Source organism: Molothrus ater, chromosome 3 (assembly GCF_012460135.2).
Source record: "Molothrus ater isolate BHLD 08-10-18 breed brown headed cowbird chromosome 3, BPBGC_Mater_1.1, whole genome shotgun sequence".
In the NCBI taxonomy this organism is placed as follows: Eukaryota; Metazoa; Chordata; class Aves; order Passeriformes; family Icteridae; genus Molothrus; species Molothrus ater.
In genome coordinates this window covers 28,058,540-28,081,415 of record NC_050480.2, presented here as the reverse complement: position 1 = coordinate 28,081,415, position 22,876 = coordinate 28,058,540, and the positions used below count along the sequence as shown (strand labels likewise).

The following is a 22,876-nucleotide window of genomic DNA, read 5'->3' as shown; positions in this document are numbered from 1 at the left end:
TCTCACAAATTTATTCAGGCTCCTCCAAATGGGTGATAGGCATTTAACATGACCACTCTTGTCCATGTCTTTTATAAACTGAAACATCAGCACAAATGACAAACTCACAAAACCCTGATGCTCCTTCATTCCAGCTGAAATGAACCCTAGCTTTAAATCCAGAATATGCAGCCCCCTCTAAATCTCATATACAAAGACAGTCAAGAGTTATGCTCCTGGAATCTAATCCTAACCCTAATGTGACAATTTTTATATTTCATACAGCTTGTTTATAGTTTCCTGTTCCACCTAGGCACAATCAAGCCTAGTGCTTAGTACTTTCCGGTAATTTTACCCAGATTTTCCCAACCCAGGATACATTTAAACAATGTCTAAAGGTGCCACATGGAAATTTTGGTCAGATTAAACTCTTGCCAGCTAAATTTAAACACACTGTTCTTCTTATTTTATTAAGTGCCTGAAGTTCTGTGCTAGTAACAGAAAGAATGAAGCCATCCCTTCTTTTTCAACTGAAGCTGATTAGCTTATCACTTATACAAAGCCCTCTCAATGCTACTTAAAGCAGGGCTAATAATGGTGTCAGATATGTACTTGTGATCACGTTTGTACACTTTAAGAAACCCTCTCAGCTGATTGAAAAGTGAAATGGCTTTTCTTCAGCCACTTAATCTCAGTGTAACAGCATCTGTCACTCCAGCCCATGGTGTAATTTCTGGTTACAGTATGGTCAGTTAATATGCCTTCAAATAAACGACTGCATTTCTATCATATCAAACATGCAGCCAAAAAAAAAAAAAAAAAGAGTAAGAAGTTTTCTTGTTTGGTTGCTTAAGTGTCAAGAAAATCCCAAAGCTGCAGTTGTCAGCAGTGCTTAAACTGGACTTCTTTTCCCCACATTTTAGAAGACAGGAAAAGGAATGTCTTGAGGTTAGAGCACCAAGTTTTGCATTTCAGTGCGACGTCATAAGCATCTGAGAGCTCATTCACACATAACATCAAGATCAGTTTCACAGTTCTTACTCTGACTTACTAGACAACTATTCTCCTTGGAAAGCTGCCAGTATGTTCTGCAAATTACACAGAGCATTAAATCTTTCTGACATAGGTTCTATGATTATTTAAGGGGCTTCATCATTCCTGAACACAAGTCTATGCCTAAGCAGTACTCATTCCTCAGCATGTTCCTCTAATCATATGTTCTGCACTTTCTTGACCCACAGGCTTTGGTCTAATTGCCTGCTGATAAAGGACATTTTTTTAATTGCAGAATTCCAAGCAGGACAAGCTGATGCAGTCCAGGTATATACACTTTAAATCCTATTTTAACCAAGTCTGAATACAGAGTACGGAGATGTGTTTAAAATAGTACAAATCAAAGACTGATTTCCAACTTTACTGGGACTGACAAGGCCAGCCAGTTCAGGTTGGAATTTGCATAGAGAATTCTTGCAATTTTGCTTGAATTCTCCTGTTATTTAGTATTGACTACAAAGCCAGGGCTACTGGAACCAAGAGCTTTCATGAACTTCTGTACTTCCAAATTTCAAAGAAGTTCCCAAACCTTACCTAAGTACAAAAAAGAAAAAGGAGACAAAAAAGATAATGAGACTCAAGTATTAATTTGAAAAACAAAATGCTCAGAAAACAAGTAAAGAATTATTTTAAAATAAGATATTAATTTAAAAACCTTTTTAAATAATTAAAAATAGCTTTGGGGTTCAGAGCTGCTAAATTTTTGAGGGCTTCTTCCTATATGCACTTCTTGGATATAAATACCTTGGGAGGGCCTCCCTCTTTTCCTCAATCTCATTTGAAAGTGTCACACAAAATGTTGTATGCAAGTAATCAACTTACAACCAACAGATTCGTGGAGCTAACTTTGGTTTCTTTGCAATATTAACCTTACTTTCTCACTTTTCCAGTGGAGACAAGCGTGCTTTGAACTGAAAACGTGTTACGGTTGACCAGCTTGCTTTACTTTCATAAAATCCTTTCAGACTCCTGTGCTGATAACGAGTGTCAGAGTTCCAGGTTTCCCGTGCGGGTGCCTACGGAACGCTGCTTCCCTGGCCAAGGCCAACACCGACCCACCCGGCGCAGCTGAAAACACAAACCCAAGTCTCTCCTCTCTCCCGAGTCACAGACAGCTGATCAAAGCTCCGGCACGCAACACGTTCAAACCTCTCCCCGTTCCCACACTCTTATTTCAAAGCACTATTCGCAGCTGACATCACCCGGGCGAGCCGCCCCCTCAGCCCTTCGAAGAGTCTCAGAATTCCGGAATGGATAAGGCTGGAAGCGACCACAGCGGGTCACCTGGTCCAGCCTCCCTGCTCGAGCAGGGTCATCCCAGGGCACAGGAGCGCATCCAGACCGCTCCTGATCGTCTCCAGCGATGGAGACTCCACGACCCCTCTGAGCAATCTATGCCCGTGCTCAGTCCTTTCCTCTGCCTGGGGCCGAGCGCTCCACCCGCCGCGTCCAGCGCCGACCCCGCTCCTGCCCTCCCGGCCTGGGGAGACATGACACCCGCCTGCTCCGGCCCGGGGCCATCCCGGCCCGGCCTAGCCCGGGGAGGCCCGGCATGCCGGCGCTGTTCCCCGGGCACCGTGACGCCCTGCGTTCCGATGACCTCAGGGTCGCTCCGCCCAGTAGGGGCAGAAAACCCCCACCCGGTACTAACCTGACCAGGTCGGTCATACAGGATCCCACCACCACCACCTCCGCGGCCATGGCGCCGGGGCGGCCCTTGGACCCTGACCCTGACCCGCCCCGGGCCCCGCCGCGGCTTCTCGGGTTGCCATGGGCGACGGGCTGCCCGCGGGGACCTTCGCCCGGCAGGGCTGTCCCTGCCGAACGCCTGCTGCCACGACCGCCCCCTCTCCCTTCCCCTGTGCCCCGCGCCGCTCGGGCCGCGGCCCAACCGCCGCCCCACGGCCTGCGCGGCGACGCGGCCCGCACAGGCACTTGCGGCGGACGCCAATATCGGGCCGGTGAAGACCCCTCCGGCCCGGGTGGGAGCGGCGGCGGCGGCGGCGGCGGCGGCGCGGGGGGAGCGGAGGCGCGCACGGTGCGCGGCGGGGCGGGGGCGCGCACGGCGGGCGCGGGGGCGCGCACGCCGTTGCCAAGCGGCGAGTTCCGGCCGCCGTAGGTAATGGCGGGGCCGGGACGGGCGGGATGGGACGAGCGAGCCGCGCAGGGAGAGCGGGAGGGAGCGAGCAACGCCACTGCCCTTCCCGGGCCAGCGGCGGGCGGAAGGGGACCCAGCGCCGGGAGGCTCTGGCCCGGAGCCGGAGGAGGCCGGCGTTAGCACCGCCGCTGGGGCGGGGCGGGGCGGGCGCAGCGCCGCGGGTGGCGGCACCAGCTGGGGAGGGAGCGGGGCTTGGCCAGGGTCAGCCCGGAACGGGAGTGGATGGACGGAAAGTTCCCCCTGAGTGTGGGGAAGAGCTTCTCTCCTCTGTGGGTGAGCACTGCAGCAGATTGTCCAGGGATGGTGCGGAGTTTCCATCACTGGAGATACTGAAGAGCTGCCTGGACACAATTCTGTGCCATGTGCTTCAGAATGACCCTGCCTGAGCAGGGAGGTGGGTCCAGGTGACCCGCTGTGGTCCTTTCCAACCTTACCCATTATTCTGGGATTCTGAGCCTTCTTCTGTGCCAGGGCTTAGGTAACTTGGTTGTTTACCCGGGGCTCCGCAGATGCACATTGCTGATCGCATTCCATGGATGTGTTCGGGCACGGCTGCAGGAGGCGGCGGTCGTGCGTCCCCTCCTTTCCCCACTCCCACCCAGACACAACTCCTGCCACCCGCCCCCAAAGTGAAAACCACTCAACCAGCCTGCCGACAGCCACGCCAATAAGGTTAGACAGGAGAGGTGCTGTCACGCTTCTAGGTTTCCATCACAATATTCACCTTTTCGTTTTTAAATCTTCTCGTAATGCCCATTATGGTATGGCCGGTGGTGGAAGGACAGTGTCTTGTATCCCCAATCAGAGCCCGGGACTTCATGGTTACTGTGAAGCCTGTGTAACATTAGCCCGAAGTCACAGTGATAGCCAGCTGAATCTGAGAGGATTCAACTCTTAGTTTGTTTGCCTCTTTCAAAGGTTTTGTTTTGGGAGGGAAACAGTCCAGTGAATTTTGTTTTTCTTAATTCCCCTGAGTTTGTTTGTGTTCAGTTTCCAGTACTGTGGGAAACTTACACTGAAGAAAAACAATGTATATGACAACTGAAACTTAGGAAACTGGTACAAATTGTGTTCTAGTTTGTAAAGCCCTTTGTTTACAAAATAAATCAGTGAGTTTACTTGATAGCAACCCTTTAAGTATTGTGTATCTGACTTGGTAAATGGAAGGTACTGTGATTTTAAGAAATGATACAATAAAATATAGAAAAATGCTTAACAGTCATTTAAATCTTGTTTTGACAATATCTGCAAATTTTATTAATAGAAAGACAAGGAATCTCATTTCAAAGTTCATTTTGGAAGGTGCTTCTGGTCAGCCGTGATCACCAGGTGTATCACCCTCATATCACAGTCCCCTTAAAACATGTCATTATCAGAACCAATTCTCTGATCTTCATGTATAACTTCAGCATTGCTAGAAGGATAGCATATTTTTCAGCATGTTCTCATGGTTTAAGAAGTTCTCAACTTCATCAGTCCAGCTGCTCCCTGCTTGAAATTACTCTTCCCTACGGCACGGCTGGCAGACTGAAGTATGTGCCCTGTTGTAACCACTCTTGGTGCACAGTATTTTAGCTTAGACTAATTTTTATTAGAAGTTCAATCTAAGCCATTGGACTTTGCATTGAAATATGTCAAGAATGGGCTTGTGTTTTCTCAGTCCCTCTGGGGAAGAATAAAGGTGAGTAGGCAGAAATTTTTAGTAGAAAAGTAGCAAACCAGAGGTAGTATCTTAAATTGCTGTAGGTGTTTGCTAAACAAGCTTAAGTTGTTCCATTGTCAATTAAACAAATCATATATGAGAACACCTTATGTGTCAGGGCATGGATACATAGTCATCAGCTTCTTCACTGCCATAAAATGTAGGAGCCAGTGTACTTAAGATAATTACTGTTTTTAGGAAGTCTTACTTTATTAGTCTTTCAGTTTGCCTTAAAGTGCCTGGCCTTTGCTTTATTAAGATACTTTCTGAATATCTAGGACAAACACTCTTGAGTGTTGCTTCCTTCTACTCCAGTGTGAATAGCTTTCATGAGAACAGAATGTTAAATTTAATGTTGTTCCCAGTTACAGAGATATAGTAGATTCTGCAGAATATCCATTAGTTACTAATTAATGCTTGTAAACTGAGTGTGAGAAACAACAGAAAATTGCAATTATTGCCATGAGTTGTTCACACTCTTGTTATAGAACAGTTACTAGTACAGCAGTCCATATGCAGTTTTAAGAAAGTGAATGCAGTGTGCATTAGTGTTTTTCAATTAAATGCCATTTAAAAAAAAATTTAATGCTGATGGTTTCTGTATGAGCTTTTCTGTCCCACTTGTCAGTGGCAAGTTCATGTTACCTTCAGTCATTTACTGCCTTGTTTTCCAAGACTACCAAGTTCAGTTAATTTTCATATGAAGCTCTGTGCCTTAGAATGTGATCAAATACATCAACATTTTAATAGGTTGGTTACCTTCCTTTTCTCTCACTTCTCCTACCACGTTTTTTTCAGTACGTTGTTTTTCACATACTGTAGTCTTTTTGTGCTACAACGACTTAAAATGTGCGTGTGCTCAGTTTCTGCTTTTCACCTAGAAAGCAACAGTTTCCTAAAGTGTGCTAAATTAATGGCCTAATTGATTTAGCATAAGGTCGTGCAATTGTAAACACTTCTGAACAAGCTGTGCTTAAAATGTGTTTACATCAGCTTCCTGATCTGTTACATGAAGGAAGATTAAGATGCCTTTCAAAGAGTGTGGTGATACCACTGAAAGAGAAGCAGTGTTAGCTTTTAAAAGGCACCATGAAGTCCTGTAAATTGCCACCTAATGAAGTGGTATAAAACTAATACCGAATATTAGTGAGGACACTAGTGTTCTTGGAAATTACAGGTGAGAATACTGAGAGGTATCAAACCCCTGGGCCCATTGCAGTTAATGTAAGTTCCACTGATTTCAGGGGACGTGGAACAAGTGTGACTTGTCAATTACAGACCGGGAATGCCCCTAAGAAGGACTAGGCTGGGAAGTGTCAGTGGCCCTCAATTTTATTTCTCATTCTCAGAGGGTTAGGGCCTTAACTAAAGGTGGCTAGGACATAATTCTGGCTTTATGTTGATACTGAATAAACAGGCTTCATTGAACGTTGCAGAGGTGGGAGGAAAAAAACCCACTTGTGTTCATTTTTTCTCTATAACCTGTGCACAGTTCTGTTACTCTACACTCCGGATCTTCTGCGTGCTTAGCTTTTTTTCTATTGATGTTTGCAAAGTACATGTGAATCTACATCACATAAGCAGGTAATTTAAAAATTTTATTTTCTCCCTTTGCAGCTCAAGAGAAGAGAAAGGAGGAACATCATAAAATGTCACCCGAAGTGGCCTTGAACAGAATTTCTCCAGCACTTTCACCCTTCATTTCCAGTGTGGTCAGGAATGGAAAAGTAGGACTAGATGCTACTAATTGTTTACGGATTACAGACTTGAAGTCTGGGTGAGTTCCTCGTCCAAAATGAACACCCAACCCCTCACAGCTGTCTTTCAGGGCTGAGTTTTATTAGGTGCATGTGTTTAAGCATTTTGAACACAGCTGGAATTGATATACTAGCTGACATACTAGCTACGTTATTTCTTGTCTTACCATTTTGTAGTTGGGGAGACTAAATTTGTCATATTTTTGGCAATAATAATCTTGTTAAGACACTCGCATTGCTGCCACTTGATAGTGCTGGTTTTCAGCAGTGAGATAGTTACAAACACTTTTTTCTGTTGTTTATTGCTTGCTTACTCAATCTTCACTGTATACCAAAAATTGAAAGACAAATTTGTGTGAGCTTACCTGTAGTCATGAATATGCCAAACCAGAAGAAAAAGTAACTTGTGTTTTATCTGGCCTCCCTCAAGTTCAGTACATCAAGTGGCTATAAGGCCAAGTGTTTGAAATAAGCTAAGCTGCTCCTTTTATTTTTAATTCTGGAAGCGTTCAGATGCGGTTTCAGGTAGTAATAGAATTTTGGGATTTGCATATACAAACAGACTTTGGTGTATAACCTCTGTGAATAATACATGAGGAGAGTGAAATGTTTAGATGACACATGTCAGAAATTGCTTTATTCTTATAGAGTTGAACATCTAACAGCATCTTTTTGATTCAGGTGTTTTTGGGTTTCTTTTGCTACAGGAGCTCAGAGACTGAAATTACTTTTGGTTTAGATATACAAATCATCTTGTTTGTACAAACTACTGCTTTGTATATAGTTTTGAATGATAGCATAATAAAAATAACAAAAGGTGTTCAGAAGCACCACAAATCACTGTTGTTTAAAATGCAGTTCTGCTGAAGACTTTGTTTAATGTGCTTCTGAAGGCTGTTTTATTATGGTTTCATGAAAAGCTTCGGAGGTGCTTTTCTGCTTGTAACAATGCCTTTTCAGGAAGGAGGTTTGCATTCTGGGGTTAGTTTGAAAGGAACTATTCCCTCCCTGTGAGGTGCTGGGACAGAGTACAGATTTACATGGAGGTCTAAGAAGCCATGACTTTGTTATTAGTGTGGACTGGCTTGACATTTAGGCTTGCAAATTACATAAGACAGGCTGAGCAGTTCTGCATCTGCTGCTGTCATTTCATGCTAGATCTTGCTTTCCCTTGAACTAGTCTTCTAGGAAAGCTGTGATAGGAGCTCTTACATTTTTCCAATTGAAGTCTAAGAGAAAGGAATACAAAGAAAAGTAGAGAGAAAACACAACTGTTTGTTGGGAGGTAGCTAAGGGGTTTGCTCTCTACCCACTGAATGCTTATGCTGCTGTCTTTAAAGTAAGAGATTAAAATAATAAAAAGTGGTATTTTCTAGCTGACTCTTTTCACAGGTATTTTTAATAGGTGTCTAAAGTTTTCGGCCACTGATCTTGACAAGATCTCATATTTGCTTTTTTAAAACCTGACTGTTTTCCAGGAGTTTATTCTTTAAAAAACTAAAAGATGCCAGCAGCTGCACCTGTCACTCAAACCCAGTGATTCAAAATGTATAGTAACTCTGTTAATGTGGAGTTTACACACACTTGCAGCACCTGACAGAGGTTGTTTCATAGCTCGTTTAAAGATACTAGCCCACCTAAATGCACATGTAAGAAATAATTTTTTCCTTGTTCTGGAACATAAACATAAACCTCATTCTTTATGTTGAGTCTTTGTTGTAGCTTGAGGTTGTTAGGAGATGGAGTCAGGATAATCAAGATTCTTCATTTATTTCAGAATTATTTTGAAGGTTTTCTTTCTTTAGTACAACTAGTTTCTTAAAACCATTGCTGTAAACAGAATTAATTAACAATTGCTGGAAATTTCTTTGAAATGTAAATTTCATGCATGTGCTATTAGGAAAGATTTTTGTTTATTACAAATAAATTGTTAGTTATTTATAATAGAAAATTCTGAATTCATGTGTCAATATGGAAATACAAAATTCTCATGATTTAGTGCTTAACTGGTGAACAGTGCAGAATTACTTACCATACTATGGATGAGTCACAGTATTACAGAGATGTCCCTTCCATAACTCAGGATCTGGTTCAGTGGTCTTTAACCTTGATACAGGAGTTCTTTGACATTCCACAGACTATTTCTCAGAGTCTCATGTCAGCTGATAAATAGCAAAATCCCTAACCCACAGCCTTATTAGTAGGTCTAAATTTATTGCTTCATACTGACTGTAGAGGAAAACTTTGTAGGGCATTGAGAGTTTAAAAATAAATTGAAGGCCATTGGCCTACTCTCCTCCCCTTTCCTCACATCATGAGATGATGCAAATGCCTGTATACTTTCACTTTCATTACACTTTTTAAAAGGAAACAAAATAATGCAGCCAAAATAATCAGAACAGGCAAATGTAGGTGGCATCAAGATGGTGAAGAACTGTGAGGCCATTGAAGTTGGACATAAATGGTAAAAAAATGAGAACTATTTTTAGAGAAATGGGGATGAAGTTCAGGATATCAATTGCAAAACTCCCATTTCAATGGGTTGAAATCAGGCTTTAAACTTAGAAAGTAGAAGCAGGCAGGTTTAGATTAAATGTGCTAGATTAAATGTTTGAAGTTAGATAAAGAGCAGTTCTTGTTCACAAGTGAGTGTGACCACTTGGGAGTACTGTCAGTTCAGAAACTTTGCTTTTGAATAGTGATTGTACATTTATTCACACTTGACAGAGGTTGTACACACAATAGTCTAGGCTGTTAAAACCCTAGCCTAGCTTAAGTTTATTACAGAACATGCAAATATTTCCTGCTTTACCTGGTGTGTTATGTGATTTATAAGATTTTTAATAATAAATAAATACAATTTTACTGTAACCTTTAAAATCTTATGATATTTAAGGTAATCACCTCAACAGCTATTATTTGACAACAGAAGCATCTGTAAGCTTCTGGGGAGGAGCTATATGGTTGCTCCACTGTCACATACCAGACTGTTACTCTTAGAGAAAATTAGGAGTTACTGTTGTTATTCCCCTTCCCTAATGAACCAGTGCTTTACAAGGTGTAACAAAATAAAATGTTCAAGCTGAAGATCCATCCGTTCTCATTTCTTAGGTTTCAGAAACAGGAACTGTGCTTAACAAGGAATGATGGTAACATACTGAATAAAGTGGTACTTCTAAGGCCTTGCCCATTCAGAGCCTTGGTTTTGACATTCTCAGAAATGGAAAGTATTTCCTTTCTGTTTCACCAGTAGAAGATCAAGTACCAGATTTTAGCCCGTCACATCAGTTGATTTTGATTTGTAAATGGCAAGCATATTAAGCCTTTAATTATTTGAAAAGTCAATCCATATGTCAGATAGTTTTAGTAAGGAACTTGTTTTGCACTTTTTCTGACTTATTGCTGAGATTGACAACTTTTGTTGTATTTTATAAACTATATTAAAGAGCTGATGTTAGATGTATGAAGTATGATGATATGTTAATTTGCTTTGCTTTCAAGTGTGGGAGGGAAATATGTCATAGTAAGGAAATCCTATTGTTTTACAGTCTTTGAGTATGTAAATGTTTTATAATAATATGTTACAGTTTCATAATGTCTGTGTGTTTTACAAACTTATTAGACAGTACCAGTCTCATAAGACACATATATTTACATCTATGATTAGGATATTCAGAACAAAGTACTATTTATAAACTTTATTTGGCCCCTGCTGATGCAGACCCCTGAATGGAGCTCAGTGATATGGTGCAACAGAAAAGAAAGAGGCTCTGCGACGGAAATACTCATAAAAGGTTAGGTGGCCAAGTCTTTTTGTAAATAGGGCCCCACAGTGAACAAAAGTAGAACTGGGGTGTAAGGTCATGTCTGAAATATAGCACCTTAAGCAGCATTGATTCTGGTGATAAGAAAACCCTGGCAGGCGTCTGTGTTGCATTAATAAAAGACATTCTTCAAGATGACAGAGTGGATGAAAGCATATTTAACTCTTGCATAGGATATTACTTTGTTCTAGACCCAAAGAAAATACTGCTGCCACTTGAGTCAATGCCATTTATTGTATCATTCAGTTAATCTCTACTAGTGTCTCTTTGAAATACTGACCCATCTTAATTAGATATTAAAATCTACTCATAACCAACTGAACTGTGGCTGCGGCATTTTTCTTAGCATTTACACATATAATCATGGGAAAGATGTTGAATAGGGAAAAGTGATTATTATGTAGATTTAGAAATAGAGGATATTTTCCTATGTGAAGGGTGTTTAATTGTTGTATAATGTAGAATCCAGTTATTTAAGAGACTGCTGCTTTTCCTATGGTGCGTTACAAGAGTGAAAGACATAGTTGTGGTGGTCATTGCCTTTGAGAACTCTTTTTTTCCCCTACAGCTGTTCATCAGGGCCCATGCTTGAGCTTCAAATTATGCTGCAAGCCTATTCTTCTTACTCAACAAACTTGATTTTGTTTTTTTAAATTACTTTGATGTGTTCCACCAGGCAAAATTTCAAAATGAATACAGTGATTTAAAGCTGCATATATTAAGATTCTATTTTTTTAGGTATCCACTCATAACAAAATTTTAAATTTCATACTTTCATGGTTATATTTATTCCATATTTATGAGAAGATTAACTGTGGAATGTTTATGTAAGTGGTTTGTAGTAAACCATGTTAGTATTTTGTTCTTTTCACTTGTCTTATTCCCTATTGATTTCTGCCTCTCTGCTTGATATTGAGCTATGTGTGCAAGTTGTTATGTTCCTGAAAGAAACCTATATGAAGAGTGGTCAAAAGAATGTAATTCTTTCTGGAGTAAATTTCAACATAAAAATTTATTATCAAGCTGTAAAAAGATATTTATAACTTTATTGCCCTGCTTCCTTGGAAGCAGCAATGATTTACTTTTTTTCTGTTATCAAGTAGACTGCAATATGCTTTGGTATTTCCCTTTCTTTTGGGCATTTCCCTTTTTAAAGTAAATATGCATTTTTATGTGCATATTTTGTGAAATAATGTTGATTTTAGCTGTGAAATACTATTATAGTACTCTAGCAGTTACTTAAAGCTTTGCCTTGGTCTTTTGCATTTGATTAATTTAAAATGAAAGATTCTACTTTAGTTACTTGAGAAAGGTTCATATCCATCATTCACATTGGTGTCTGTAGGTAATTTTTTAAACATGTTTATGTATGAAGTTTAATGAATCTTACTCTTCTGAACACAAGTACTATGAAAACCTCTTTTAAAAAATAGTTATGTTTTGTGTAAAATGCCTACTTGAAAGGATGTGGCAGTTTCTAGGAGGTGTGGTCTTGAGTCTTTTACTGCTGTATACAAAGTAGGTTGTTTCATTCCAGTTTCTGATGACAAATATGGTTCTTCACTGCAAAGAATCTTACTACTAGAAGTTCATCTCTCAAGTATAATGTAAAAGGCTGAAGCTCTGATGGGACAATTTGATAGAGTTGGTGCTGTGGAGCAACACTTGGAACAGCAGTTTTTCTGTGCTGATTAAAAAAGACTTGACTGTGTCCAAGGTTGCATTCTCCTGCACTTGTTTCTAAATGATGAAAAAGCAAAGGCAAAATGTCTGTCTGGTAAAAGGTCATAGTGTAGGGCATATGTTTGGCAATGGTTTTATAAATAATCTCCACAATGTTTGGCATTCTTTTTACACCAGTTTTAAACAAGGTGCTTGAAGTTGTTCAGAATAAAAAAGTTTGTGTTTGTCAGTTTCAAGTGCTATGAGGAAAGAAAGGATTTTAAAAAGTAAAGGTAGCACTAGATAATTGCAGTAACTTGGGCTCTCATTTAAAAGGTTACATACATTTTCCTGAGATTTTTTTCAGTTTAAATACTGTACAATATGTCTTTGCTGGTATTTTTAGATGGGGACAGTGAGTAGCTTCCTCTTGTTTGGCCTTGAGGAAGGTAAATGTGGTGTTTATCACTATTTTCCTTTAATAAAAATGAGAAGAAACTATTTGATACAACTGTTTCTGTTCTGTGTAAAGAGAGCATCACATGATGTAGCGCCAATAGTGTGCCAAATGCTGTTGGAAAGGTGTACCTTAACAAGGTGTTTAAATTGTGGTTTTGCTATCCATATGTTGGGAATTCGGTGAATGTTTCTTGAAAATGGGGCTTGTGTTAGTGTAGGTCCATGCCCAGGTCTTTCTGTTGTAACAGACGTCTCTTACATCTTTGCATTGTGCATCACTACAGGAGAAAAAATCCCTAAGACTTTATTTTTTGTTATAAAGACTGCTAAAATCTAATAATTGTTATCCAGTCCAATTTCTTCACTTCCAAATCCTTGCATTTGTTTTATGTGAACTGATCTCTAGCATGCCATGTGTCTTGGATGCATATTGCATTTCACCAGAAGCTGAGAACAGCTCACTTTTCTTTTTTTCTCTTCTCATTAGTAGAGAAGAATACCTTCCTGGATAGGTGGTCAGTACATTCCTCCAGTCTTACATGTGCAGTTATTTCTTGTATGCCTAATTCTCACATATGCATGCATGTATACATGGCATAGCATTAAAAAGCTAATGTACACTTGGGATGAATATGAAGCACAATATTACGAATTTTTGTTTTAGCCTTTTTGTTGCAGACATTGTCTGATGAGATTAGGGGCTCTAAAAAGCATAGGAGATGATCAGAGGCTTTATCCTGACAGACCAGTATGCAACAGTGTTGAAGGTCAATCTCTAGCAGTATGCAAAATAAAAAGGAATCATGAAATGTAATAATTAATTATTTTTAATCTGTTTCTTGATATACGATCTTAGGTATTTACCTGGCCTTGCACTGCCCAGTGTAGACATTCTTTGAAGCAGCTATTCTCTAACTGAAAATGAGAATTTCAAAGAATACTTAGAGCTGTATGTGTAAACTAACAGAGTTCAGGTTTGCTCAGTTTGATATCTTTACTGAAGATACTAAGTTCAGTCCGTGAGGTACCCCTCCTAACTAATCCATAAAAAAGTAGAAGTCAATAAAAGGGAACATGCTTATTTTGTCTTTCCTGAGAGAAGGGAATTTGTGTCTGAGGCAAACCACTCCACAGTGTAGGCCACAGGTTCTTTTCTCTGTAATCTGTGGTACATGACTGAAAGAATAAAATTAGACCACTAGGACTGAATATTTTTGATTATTGTACAGTTAAAGAATCACAATGATAAAACTGAGTTAATTAGGGCAAATTGCAGAATTTCATTATGGGAAAGAGACAAAAAAAAAGCCCTCTAAACTTACATTGCCTAAAAAACCCAATCCCAGATTCCTGTGCGTCACTGTATGCATCACTGAAATAATATCTTTAGACCAAATATATGACATAGTAATGGCTGTTCTGTTTTGAATGGTCACTTCTTTTTTCACCAGAAAAACCTGATTAGATTGGTCTTGTTTATAGTTAGGGCTACAAGTAACCTTTCAAAATGTCCCCCAGTTTAATTATTTCTTTCTCTATCTTCTACTCCTTCCTCCAGAATGTTGGTTTCAGTCTCTTCAGTAAAAGTTGGTAGGTTTTTCATGCATTTCAGCCATTGATTTTTTTTTTTTTGGGGGTGGTGGTCATGAGTAATGCATTATTTCATGTTCTTTGTTAAGCATTCTTCTATACTGAGAATTTTTTTAATTAATAGATGGTGATTATCTGTCCTGTTTTCCAGGCTGTCATAAGTGTTAGTCATAAGCCTTAACTTAAACCCTACGAGAGTGATATGGTTTCAGGCCAACTGCAAACAGGCAATGAAGACACTTAGAAGGAATAATTTCCTCAGAGATTTCTAATGGTGTAGTGTCTTCCGTGTACATGACTTCCATTGTTTTAGTTTTAACCTGTTGTGCATAGGCAAAATTCAGTTTTATTAGATAGATGCAGGAAGGGGGAGAACTTAGGGATGTAGGAGAGGTGCTGGAAGTGGCATAAAGACTGGTCAAGGCATCTGTGGTGGGCTGGGGACTCAGACTTACAAGAACTTAGGGTAGACTGGACCCTCTTTTCACTGGGATCTAAAGGTGACTGTGCTTATAAATAGTCTTGTCATTGCTGGAGGTCCTCCATGGTTTTCTGTGCCTGTGAGGCTGATAAGAGATGAGCCAAGCCTAGCTTCTGCTGTGATGGTGGGAGAAAACAGGAGCTGGACAGTGAGGGCAAGGACAACCATTTGCAGGGAAGAAGAGGATTTTTTTGGCTGTCATCAAGAGAAATGTACATGGAACTCCTTTCTTTAGGTATAGTTAGATGGGACCATGGGGAGAGTGATGCTTAATCTTATGCTTTATGGTGTCATCTCGAAAATAGTATTAGCACTGCTGAGGTGGCAGTGAACTGTGAGTATTAATGTGAGAATGAGAAGTTAGAGAAAGTAAAGGTGAGCTGAGGGGTTCTAGAGTGAGACTTCTAGATAAAATGTAACATGCAGTGATGTGGGCCTTGCTTTCTGCAGGTGCAGTTACACGGGATGGTCTGTTGTAAATTTACCTGTGAATTTCCTTTGCCTTTTGATCTTTTTAGTCTACTATATTTCTTTATTGTTGTAATTGATCTAAAATAATGCTAGAAATAGGAGAACTACTGATATTTTTATTCAGGTGTTATCTTTTCATAGATTTTGTGCTGTGTCTCCAGTCTTGTAATATTTTATATAAATATACTTAATCTGAAGTTGCCCTTTTGAATATATGTGTGTGACTGCAAACTATGGATTTATGTTCTAAATGTGGTGATCCTTGCTTGACCTAACTTTCATATTCAAAGAACTGAATTCATTGTTGTATTAACATAAATTTCTCCTGAGAGTCTGTAAATTAGGAAATCAATTAATATAGGCATCTGTGACCAAAAAGTTCTAAAACTCTGCAATTAGAAGAAAACTTTGAAAGGGAAATGGAGAAGACATATGATCACTGGATCCCACCTAATATCCATAAATCATAGAACGGTTTGGATTGGAAGGGACCTTGAAGATCCCTGCCTATCCTGGGCAGTGATGTGACCCATTTATTGTTTATTTCGTTTGTTAGAGGGGGAAAATATAAACATGGGCTATGATTTTAGTTCTGTGAGGTTTTTCCCTGATACCAATTCACTGCATTTTTCAATAAAATGAAATAAATTACTTAGAAAATGGATAGGGAGTCTTTATGGCAACTACAGCCAATATTGAGAGCAATGCTATGTGGCTTATTAAAGCTGATGTTTATAATAGCTCAGCTTTTGTGATGTGCTGTCTGAGTATGCTTTTTCTGTGAACACTGAAAGGATATGAAACTCCAGGTGGTTGACAGTAATTTCATACTTGGTGAAGAATGGTTCTCTTTTAGAGTAAGCTAAAAGTAAAATTGTTCCCTCTCTGATTCTATTTTTCTTTCTCCAGAAATGGAGTTCACTTTAGTGAACAGTAGAAATAAAACATGTGACACGTTATTAGGTTGTAGCTCATTGCAAAATAATAGATAATTGAATGGCAGCTGTGAAAATCTGAAACATGATTTGAATCTGTCAGGAGGGGAGGGAGATGAAGTAAATCCAAAGGATGCATCTGCCACTCCCTCATACTCTTCACTAAAAATTTGCTTATGAGTTCCAAGAATTTGGGGTACAGCTGGTCTTCCAGTATAATGAAAGAGTGCCTTTTCCTTGTGTGAACATGTGACAGTTTATGATAGTGGAAATTCACTAGTTTATTTACCTAAACATACTATACTAGAGTGTATGTTATTAGTGTTGTTCCATCGCAATTGTCTTTATTTCTGTTCAATTTTTGATCATTCCCTCATTAAAATTTCCATTTTCTGTTTCTATTTCATTCTTTTGAGGCGTGTGTGTGCCATGTGTAGTCTTTAAAAAGAATTACATGCAATTACCAGAGTATAAAAGATCTTGCTTACAAAAGAAATCAGTTTGATTATCAACGTTTCTAAAGCATGTTTATAAAATATGTTTTGTTGAAAACTTTGTCAAAGCTTAATTATTTTTCTTAATTAGTATCATCATTAGCTCCCTGAGACCCAGTAATAATGATCTCCCACCCTAAACTACAGAGATTTTATGAATGGAAAGTTCTGAGATAGTTTCAGAGCTTTTCTTTCAAGTCCTCTTGCAAGTACAGTAGATGTGGTACTTCACATTTCTTTTTTGTGATAGCACCTTCCAACCTGTCCTGCTATGGTGGCTGGAAAAGAGCTGTTCTAAACCAGCTTTACTAGGCTAAATAAACAGGGAGTTTGGTACTAAAAAAATCCCAGAATCATGAAATCATGAGAAGCTTGTGTGTTTTAATTTAATATAGAAGTTCTCTGAGAGGATTTCAATATATATATATATATATATATATGTGTGTGTGTGTGTGTGTGTTTCCTCTGTTTCCCTCAGAGAGACTGAGCTGGACATCTCCCTCCAGCAGAGGCAACCATGTTTTGGTGACTGCAGAACTACTGCCACAAGACTCAGGCAGCTCTGAAGGAGATTTATAGTTCTAGAAGTCCCCGAGCTCTCCCCACCTGCAACATCTGCTTTGGCAAACCCTCACTCATATTAAGAAAATCTATGTTTTCTGTTAATATACAAGTGCTGTATTTGTTTTACTAAGATAGGCATAAGAACCTTTTATATAATGTTTCTAGTGAAAGCTGGCAGCTGAATTGATTTTAAATAGTTATTTGAACTTACCTTTTAAAAATACAAATCTTCCTATAGGTGCAGAAGGGAAGTGAGTGGTTGTTTTTCTGGTATATATGATCTGCCTCCCATCCCTCTGCTCTCTAAAAGTTCCAGTTAGAGCAATGAAGTTCTTACAAGAAAGTGTAAACGTATGTAAAGGAAAATCAGCATTTACAGTAGATGAAGGTTTTATTGAAGATATCGTTGACATAACTGGAGACACTTTGGAATTTCCCAGATGATAATTGTGGCTTGAAATGTTGTTGCAATTACAGACTATCACCTATGCTATCAGGATTCAAAAACAGCATCATAATCTTTATTGCAATGCCAGAAGTAGTCTTTGTCTATAGTTTAATTTTATACTAAGTTTGAAGAAACTGGATAGGGTACAAATGAGTTTTCTGAAAACAGTGGGTTTATCTCCTGGGAATTTTTTTTAATAATTAACAGTTGACTTTCGCATTTTAATATTTTAATTAAGAGATGCATTTAAGTAGTGATTTAATGTAACTGTGTTTTAATTTCCCAAAAGTAATGCTGTGAGTCTTTTAAGAGCAAGTCCCTCTCTCTCTAGTATGTGTAATACATATGTCTATATATGAAGGGAAACTGAAGGTGGAAGTTGGTTGACTAGCCCATCTCTCCCGTTTCAAATTTTGCCTGGTTGACATAATTTTATTGGATCTGTTTGTCTTCAGGAGCAGCTGATTAATACTCTAAATACTGTGTAAGAGCCTGTAAAGCTTTGTGCAATGCTGCAGGGAGCTACCACCTGATACAAGGTTTGGGCATCAGCATCAATGCTCTAAAATGTGATTTTCACCATTTTTCTGTTTCCTGATCTTGCAGAAAACCTGTCACCTGCTGGCCTTCCTTTTATTCACCTCCATCCTCCACACACTTTAATTATTCTTAATGCCTCTGTACATGGCATACCCATCTGTTGTGAGTTCTGCAATTAAGTCTTAATTAAATGAGATTAAATACTGTGTCTTCAAGGAACATTGGAGCAGATTTCCATCTACAAAAACTGGAGGAAATAAAAATCTGAAGTCATTGACAAAGGCTGTTCTACTAGATTTGAACGTTGAGGTGCTTTTCTTAAAAAACGCCACAAAAGGGTGGAATTTTGTGTTTGCTGTCTCTTATTGGTAACAAGCAATCTGTCTTTGCCTCTGAACTGCATTTGAGTCTTGCTGGCAAAACCTTCAGCCTCTGGAACTTTGATTGAACTGTGTCTCGTCGTTCCTAAAATAATATTCATTCTTAGCCTCTTGTATTATGAAAGTAACTTGACCTCATTTTCCCATAACAGCATCTTTATAGAACATGTATAGAAACAGTTGGAAGCATATTGTAGGTATGGTGGGAGGGGTTGGGAATACAGCCAGTGGTCAGAACTGACCTTGTGGTGTTGCTTATTATTTGTATGTGTGTGTGTTGGTTTTTAGCTGTGTTCTCCATTGAGGTGTTTCTAACAAAATGTGAAGCTTTTTTGGCTTTTACACCAAGAGTCTGGTGAACAAAAACCAGTTGTTTGTTTTCCAGTGAAGTACTGGTCCTCAAGAACAGTGAGTGTAGCAACCTAAACATCATGAGATTAAGGAAGCTTTTGCATCTCTGATTATTCAGGTTAGGCAGTGGCAATATTAAGTTCCTGAAATTATGGAGGCTAAAATTCTTAGTCTAATTTAACTTTGCTATTGTACAGTAAAATTCACTGATGATTTGTCTTCTGATAGTAAAGGCAGTAAAGCTGTGTGATCTATGAAGGAAGAATGACTAAATGCATTGCATACTTCTTAATCAGTAAAAATTATAGTCATCAGATAAATCTTACGTGACTATTTGGGCTTACACCTAGACCACAAATTAAAAAAAGAAGAAATAAAAAGAAGATTACTCATTTTCCTGTAGAGCTATTGGACTTCTGTTGGCAGTTCTGAATGTTTGCTATAGTTTTGTATGGTTCTAAGCAGGAGATTTTAGGAGTGATGTAAAAAACAAGCCTCTGACTGGAATTTTGGGATATAAATTGGTGGTTTGGAGAGAGTTCTTGATGGGTTTGGGTTTTTGTGGTTTTTTTAAAAAGTCTTTGGATAGAATAGCCATCCATCTCCTGACTTTCATGATTAAGGTGATAAACACTTGTGCTTTTGTTTCGTTGCAATCCCTTCAGTTGTCACAGAACGTAATTTTGGATAAGAACTTGCCAGAGTCCAAATAATTTAAAAATGCTTCTCTTGTGAGTGCTTTCAAGTGATGGTTTTAGAAAACTAGTTGATGGGAAGATGGTTTTGAAATCTAGGGTTATAAGAGTGGCTTCAATCCTGTAAAATATCAAAAAGGGTGGGGGATATAGCTTAAAGAGAAGTTGTGTCAATTCAACAAAATAGTCAATCACAAATATACTGGTGTAAGAGGAAACCTTGCTGTTAAACTCAAGTAGAACTGCATTCTTAAAGGCTTTTAGGATACTCTGATCCATTTAGGAGAAAAATGCATTGTACTATACTGTTATTATATACTGAGGCCTTATTCCGAGCAGCAAAACTGAGTGACTTTCCTGGTTTGTATGGTTATTATTCTTGTTCTTTTGTTTTTATAATCTTTTTTATTTCCTTCTGTGTCTGGTAAAGAATTCGGAACACTTATAACTAAGCATCTGCTGCTGACAGTGACTTTGAATAAGAACGGGTTTAGTTTACGTGTGTTGTATTAACTGTGAAAGAAACCTTTTCCCAATAATCACAGACAATCTGTAAGGTGCATCAATGAAGGAATGTTTACTTGTCTCTACTTGGAATAATTACTTCATAAGGATGTAATGTATCTCAGTTTGAGTTTAATCTGCTGTATCTGCTCAAGGAACTTAGCTAAAATTTGCTGTGAAAGGGAACAAGCTGTATTGAGCTGTAGTTGCTGCATACTCAGTTCCATCTACCAATTTCCAACCATAAGACTCAGCACAGCCCTTTGAATAGGGCAATATGATTTTAAGCAATACACTTCACAATATTCCTTGGTTCCAGAAACTTTTCAAGTTGATGATTCTTTGATTTTTTAGTAGGGAAACCATTGTGGGACATCTTATGGAATAGCATTAATCATCTTATGAAGACTAAGGTGTATCACTGCTCTGAGCATCAGAGCATTCATTCCTGCTTCAGTGGCTTTCTTATGTAAAATATTAATATTACTTAGATAAATAAATGCAAACCAGTGTAATATTGTTCCATGAATAAAGAGGGAGATAGCACACCCATATATGATGAGATAGAGCCAGCTTATGACATTAATTTTCAACACTAGGTATTATTGTTCTATATGTTTATTCCCTCTAAAGAAAAGACAACAAATAATCTTCAAAATACCTAGTTACAAGTCATTAATTTTCAAATATTTACTTTTGTGTGGACCACATTAAGGAAAAGGATCACATTTCCAAAAAACAAAAGTCTTATATTTTGGAGAAGACAGAGGTCATGTTTCAGGGTCAGACATGTATCTAATTTTAAGAGGTTCTGTGTGTTAAGGAAATTCAAGCGGGAGATAAATGTCCATAGTCAGGCCATTACTTGGGGCTTTCTGTTGAAATGAGGTCACACATAGACTCCTACATGTACCAAAGTTTTGGTTTGCCTTAGGAGTTTTGTTCTTTTGAAGTTTATTCTAAAAAGAAACTGCCTCTTTTCAAATGGATGTATATAATATTTCTGCTTGGTTGCTTAGCCTATTGCAGTTATTGAAGTCCCTTGTGCAGCCCAGCCAGAGCAATTTGGGGGGAAAAAATGTTAATACTGTCACTTTCTATCATTTCTAGACCAATAAAATTAAAAACATCTCTAGTACAGTATAATAATGTAGGAAAAGCACTTAGAATTGCTTTTAGGGACATTTACCATTAAATAAAGCTTTTATTTTACTATTAAAGAATATTATACTTTCATAAGTATTTCCAAATGGCCCATTGTGCTAAAAGAATAGATTGTAGGGTATTTGCAGGATCAGAAATTTTTGTGTCTGTTGAAAAGCTAACAACAGTGTAATTTTGATGGTATTTGAGAAATGTCTCAGACTGTGACCTCTGATACTTGGAAAGAAATTTTCATTAAATATTAAATGATGTTGCAGAGATATTTTAGAACTTGAAAAGGGTTTTTTATGGTGCACCTTTTTTTTTTTTTTTGGTATGCTTCCTAGAATTGGCCTAATACCAGTTGTAAGCCATAGAAATTATTTGGAAGTAGCTAATAATGTCAGTATAGCTGTTAAATTCATCCACGGCCATTAAAATGCCCTAACAGTGGGCACTCCCATTTTGCTGTTCTCACCTATTAAAAAAGTGCATCTTGGAAAAGAATTACATTTTCTTGTTTCTGTTGTACTAGAAATCCAATATTTTGTATTCTTAAGTTGATTTTATTCCCAATGAGGCTGGTGATGCTCACTTTTTGTCAATAAGCCCTACCTAGATGAAATTTAAAGATAAATAGTACAACCATTAAATCAAAACATATTTCAGCTTTGGTCCTTTTGTCTAACATGCTGTATTCCCTTTCACATTTGCATCATCAGCAGGTTTCACAAAGCAGCATTTCTTTTCCATCATCAGTCTTTAAATAAAATGTGAAGTATTATTCCAGCAGAAGAAAACCAAGTCAGGTCATTCTTCCTGGATGAAGCAAGATGTAAACTAATCCTTTTTTGAAACTTGCTTTCCATTCAAGTCTGCACATACCTGATAGTAGATAATTTATATCTAAAATTTTGTCTTTCTAGATTGCTTCTCATGATACTCTTACAAGATGTCGCAAAAACCTTTCTAAGGCAAAGACAGGACAAGATAGATGTGTTTCTTCCTTTTGATTTGAAAGGACGGTTATCTAATTTCTGTAGTGATACTGAAAAAATATGGTGTATTCTTGCTGAATCAATGTAGGCTGTTAACTGCATGTGGCTCTTAATTGTATCTGCCTTAGATTCTAGCTGCACATAAGTGGTCTGCTTATGTTTTCTAGTATTTTTGTGGAAGCTCCATTTAAGTGAATTGATCTGTAGTTTCATAGTTGCTTCTTTTTGAGGAAGCTACATGCAGGCATGAATTTGACTGAAGTAAGTGTAGCTCACTGAATAGAAACAGTCTGAAGTTAGTGCATGTGGTTTCTGTAACTTGCAAGTGGAAAGAGGGAAAGAGACTGTAGAGCCAGGACATGAGAGAAATGGCTCTCTGAACTGTTTTGAGTATGTGAGTAAGGATTAAGATTGTTCCATTTGCCCTGATGCCTCTTGTGCAGTGGGAGAGATAGAGCTGCAAGAGTTATGATGTTTTTTTCTGACAAGGTCGGATGAGAATTTTTGACAATTTTCTGGCCTACCCACCTTACTGCTTTTGGCTATGTGTATAGCCCAATAAATGTGGGTTTTGTTTCAATATGTTGTCAGTGGTGTGTATTAGAGCTCTACCAGTGATCTGATATGTAAGTTTAGTCAAGTTATTTTACCTTTGTCTACCCTTATCACTCACTATTTTTCCTAGAGT

At 38.6% G+C, this 22,876-nt stretch overlaps 2 protein-coding genes across 2 annotated transcripts in view; one reads left to right on the top strand and one right to left on the bottom strand.

The window, feature by feature from the left end:
• Positions 1 to 2,984, bottom strand: part of RBKS (ribokinase) — a 72,425-nt gene extending 69,441 nt beyond the window's left edge. Inside the window, exon 1 of the mRNA XM_036380935.1 lies at positions 2,684 to 2,984. Within this exon, the coding sequence (XP_036236828.1) occupies positions 2,684 to 2,733 (50 nt within the window). The 5' untranslated portion in view covers positions 2,734 to 2,984. The remainder of the gene's footprint in view (positions 1 to 2,683) is intronic.
• An 86-nt stretch (positions 2,985 to 3,070) lies between these two features.
• The window catches only part of BABAM2 (BRISC and BRCA1 A complex member 2), a 161,270-nt gene continuing 141,464 nt past the window's right edge, over positions 3,071 to 22,876 (top strand). Inside the window, exons 1-2 of the mRNA XM_036380934.1 lie at positions 3,071 to 3,151; positions 6,510 to 6,669. Of these exons, the coding sequence (XP_036236827.1) occupies positions 6,542 to 6,669 (128 nt within the window). The 5' untranslated portion in view covers positions 3,071 to 3,151; positions 6,510 to 6,541. The remainder of the gene's footprint in view (positions 3,152 to 6,509; positions 6,670 to 22,876) is intronic.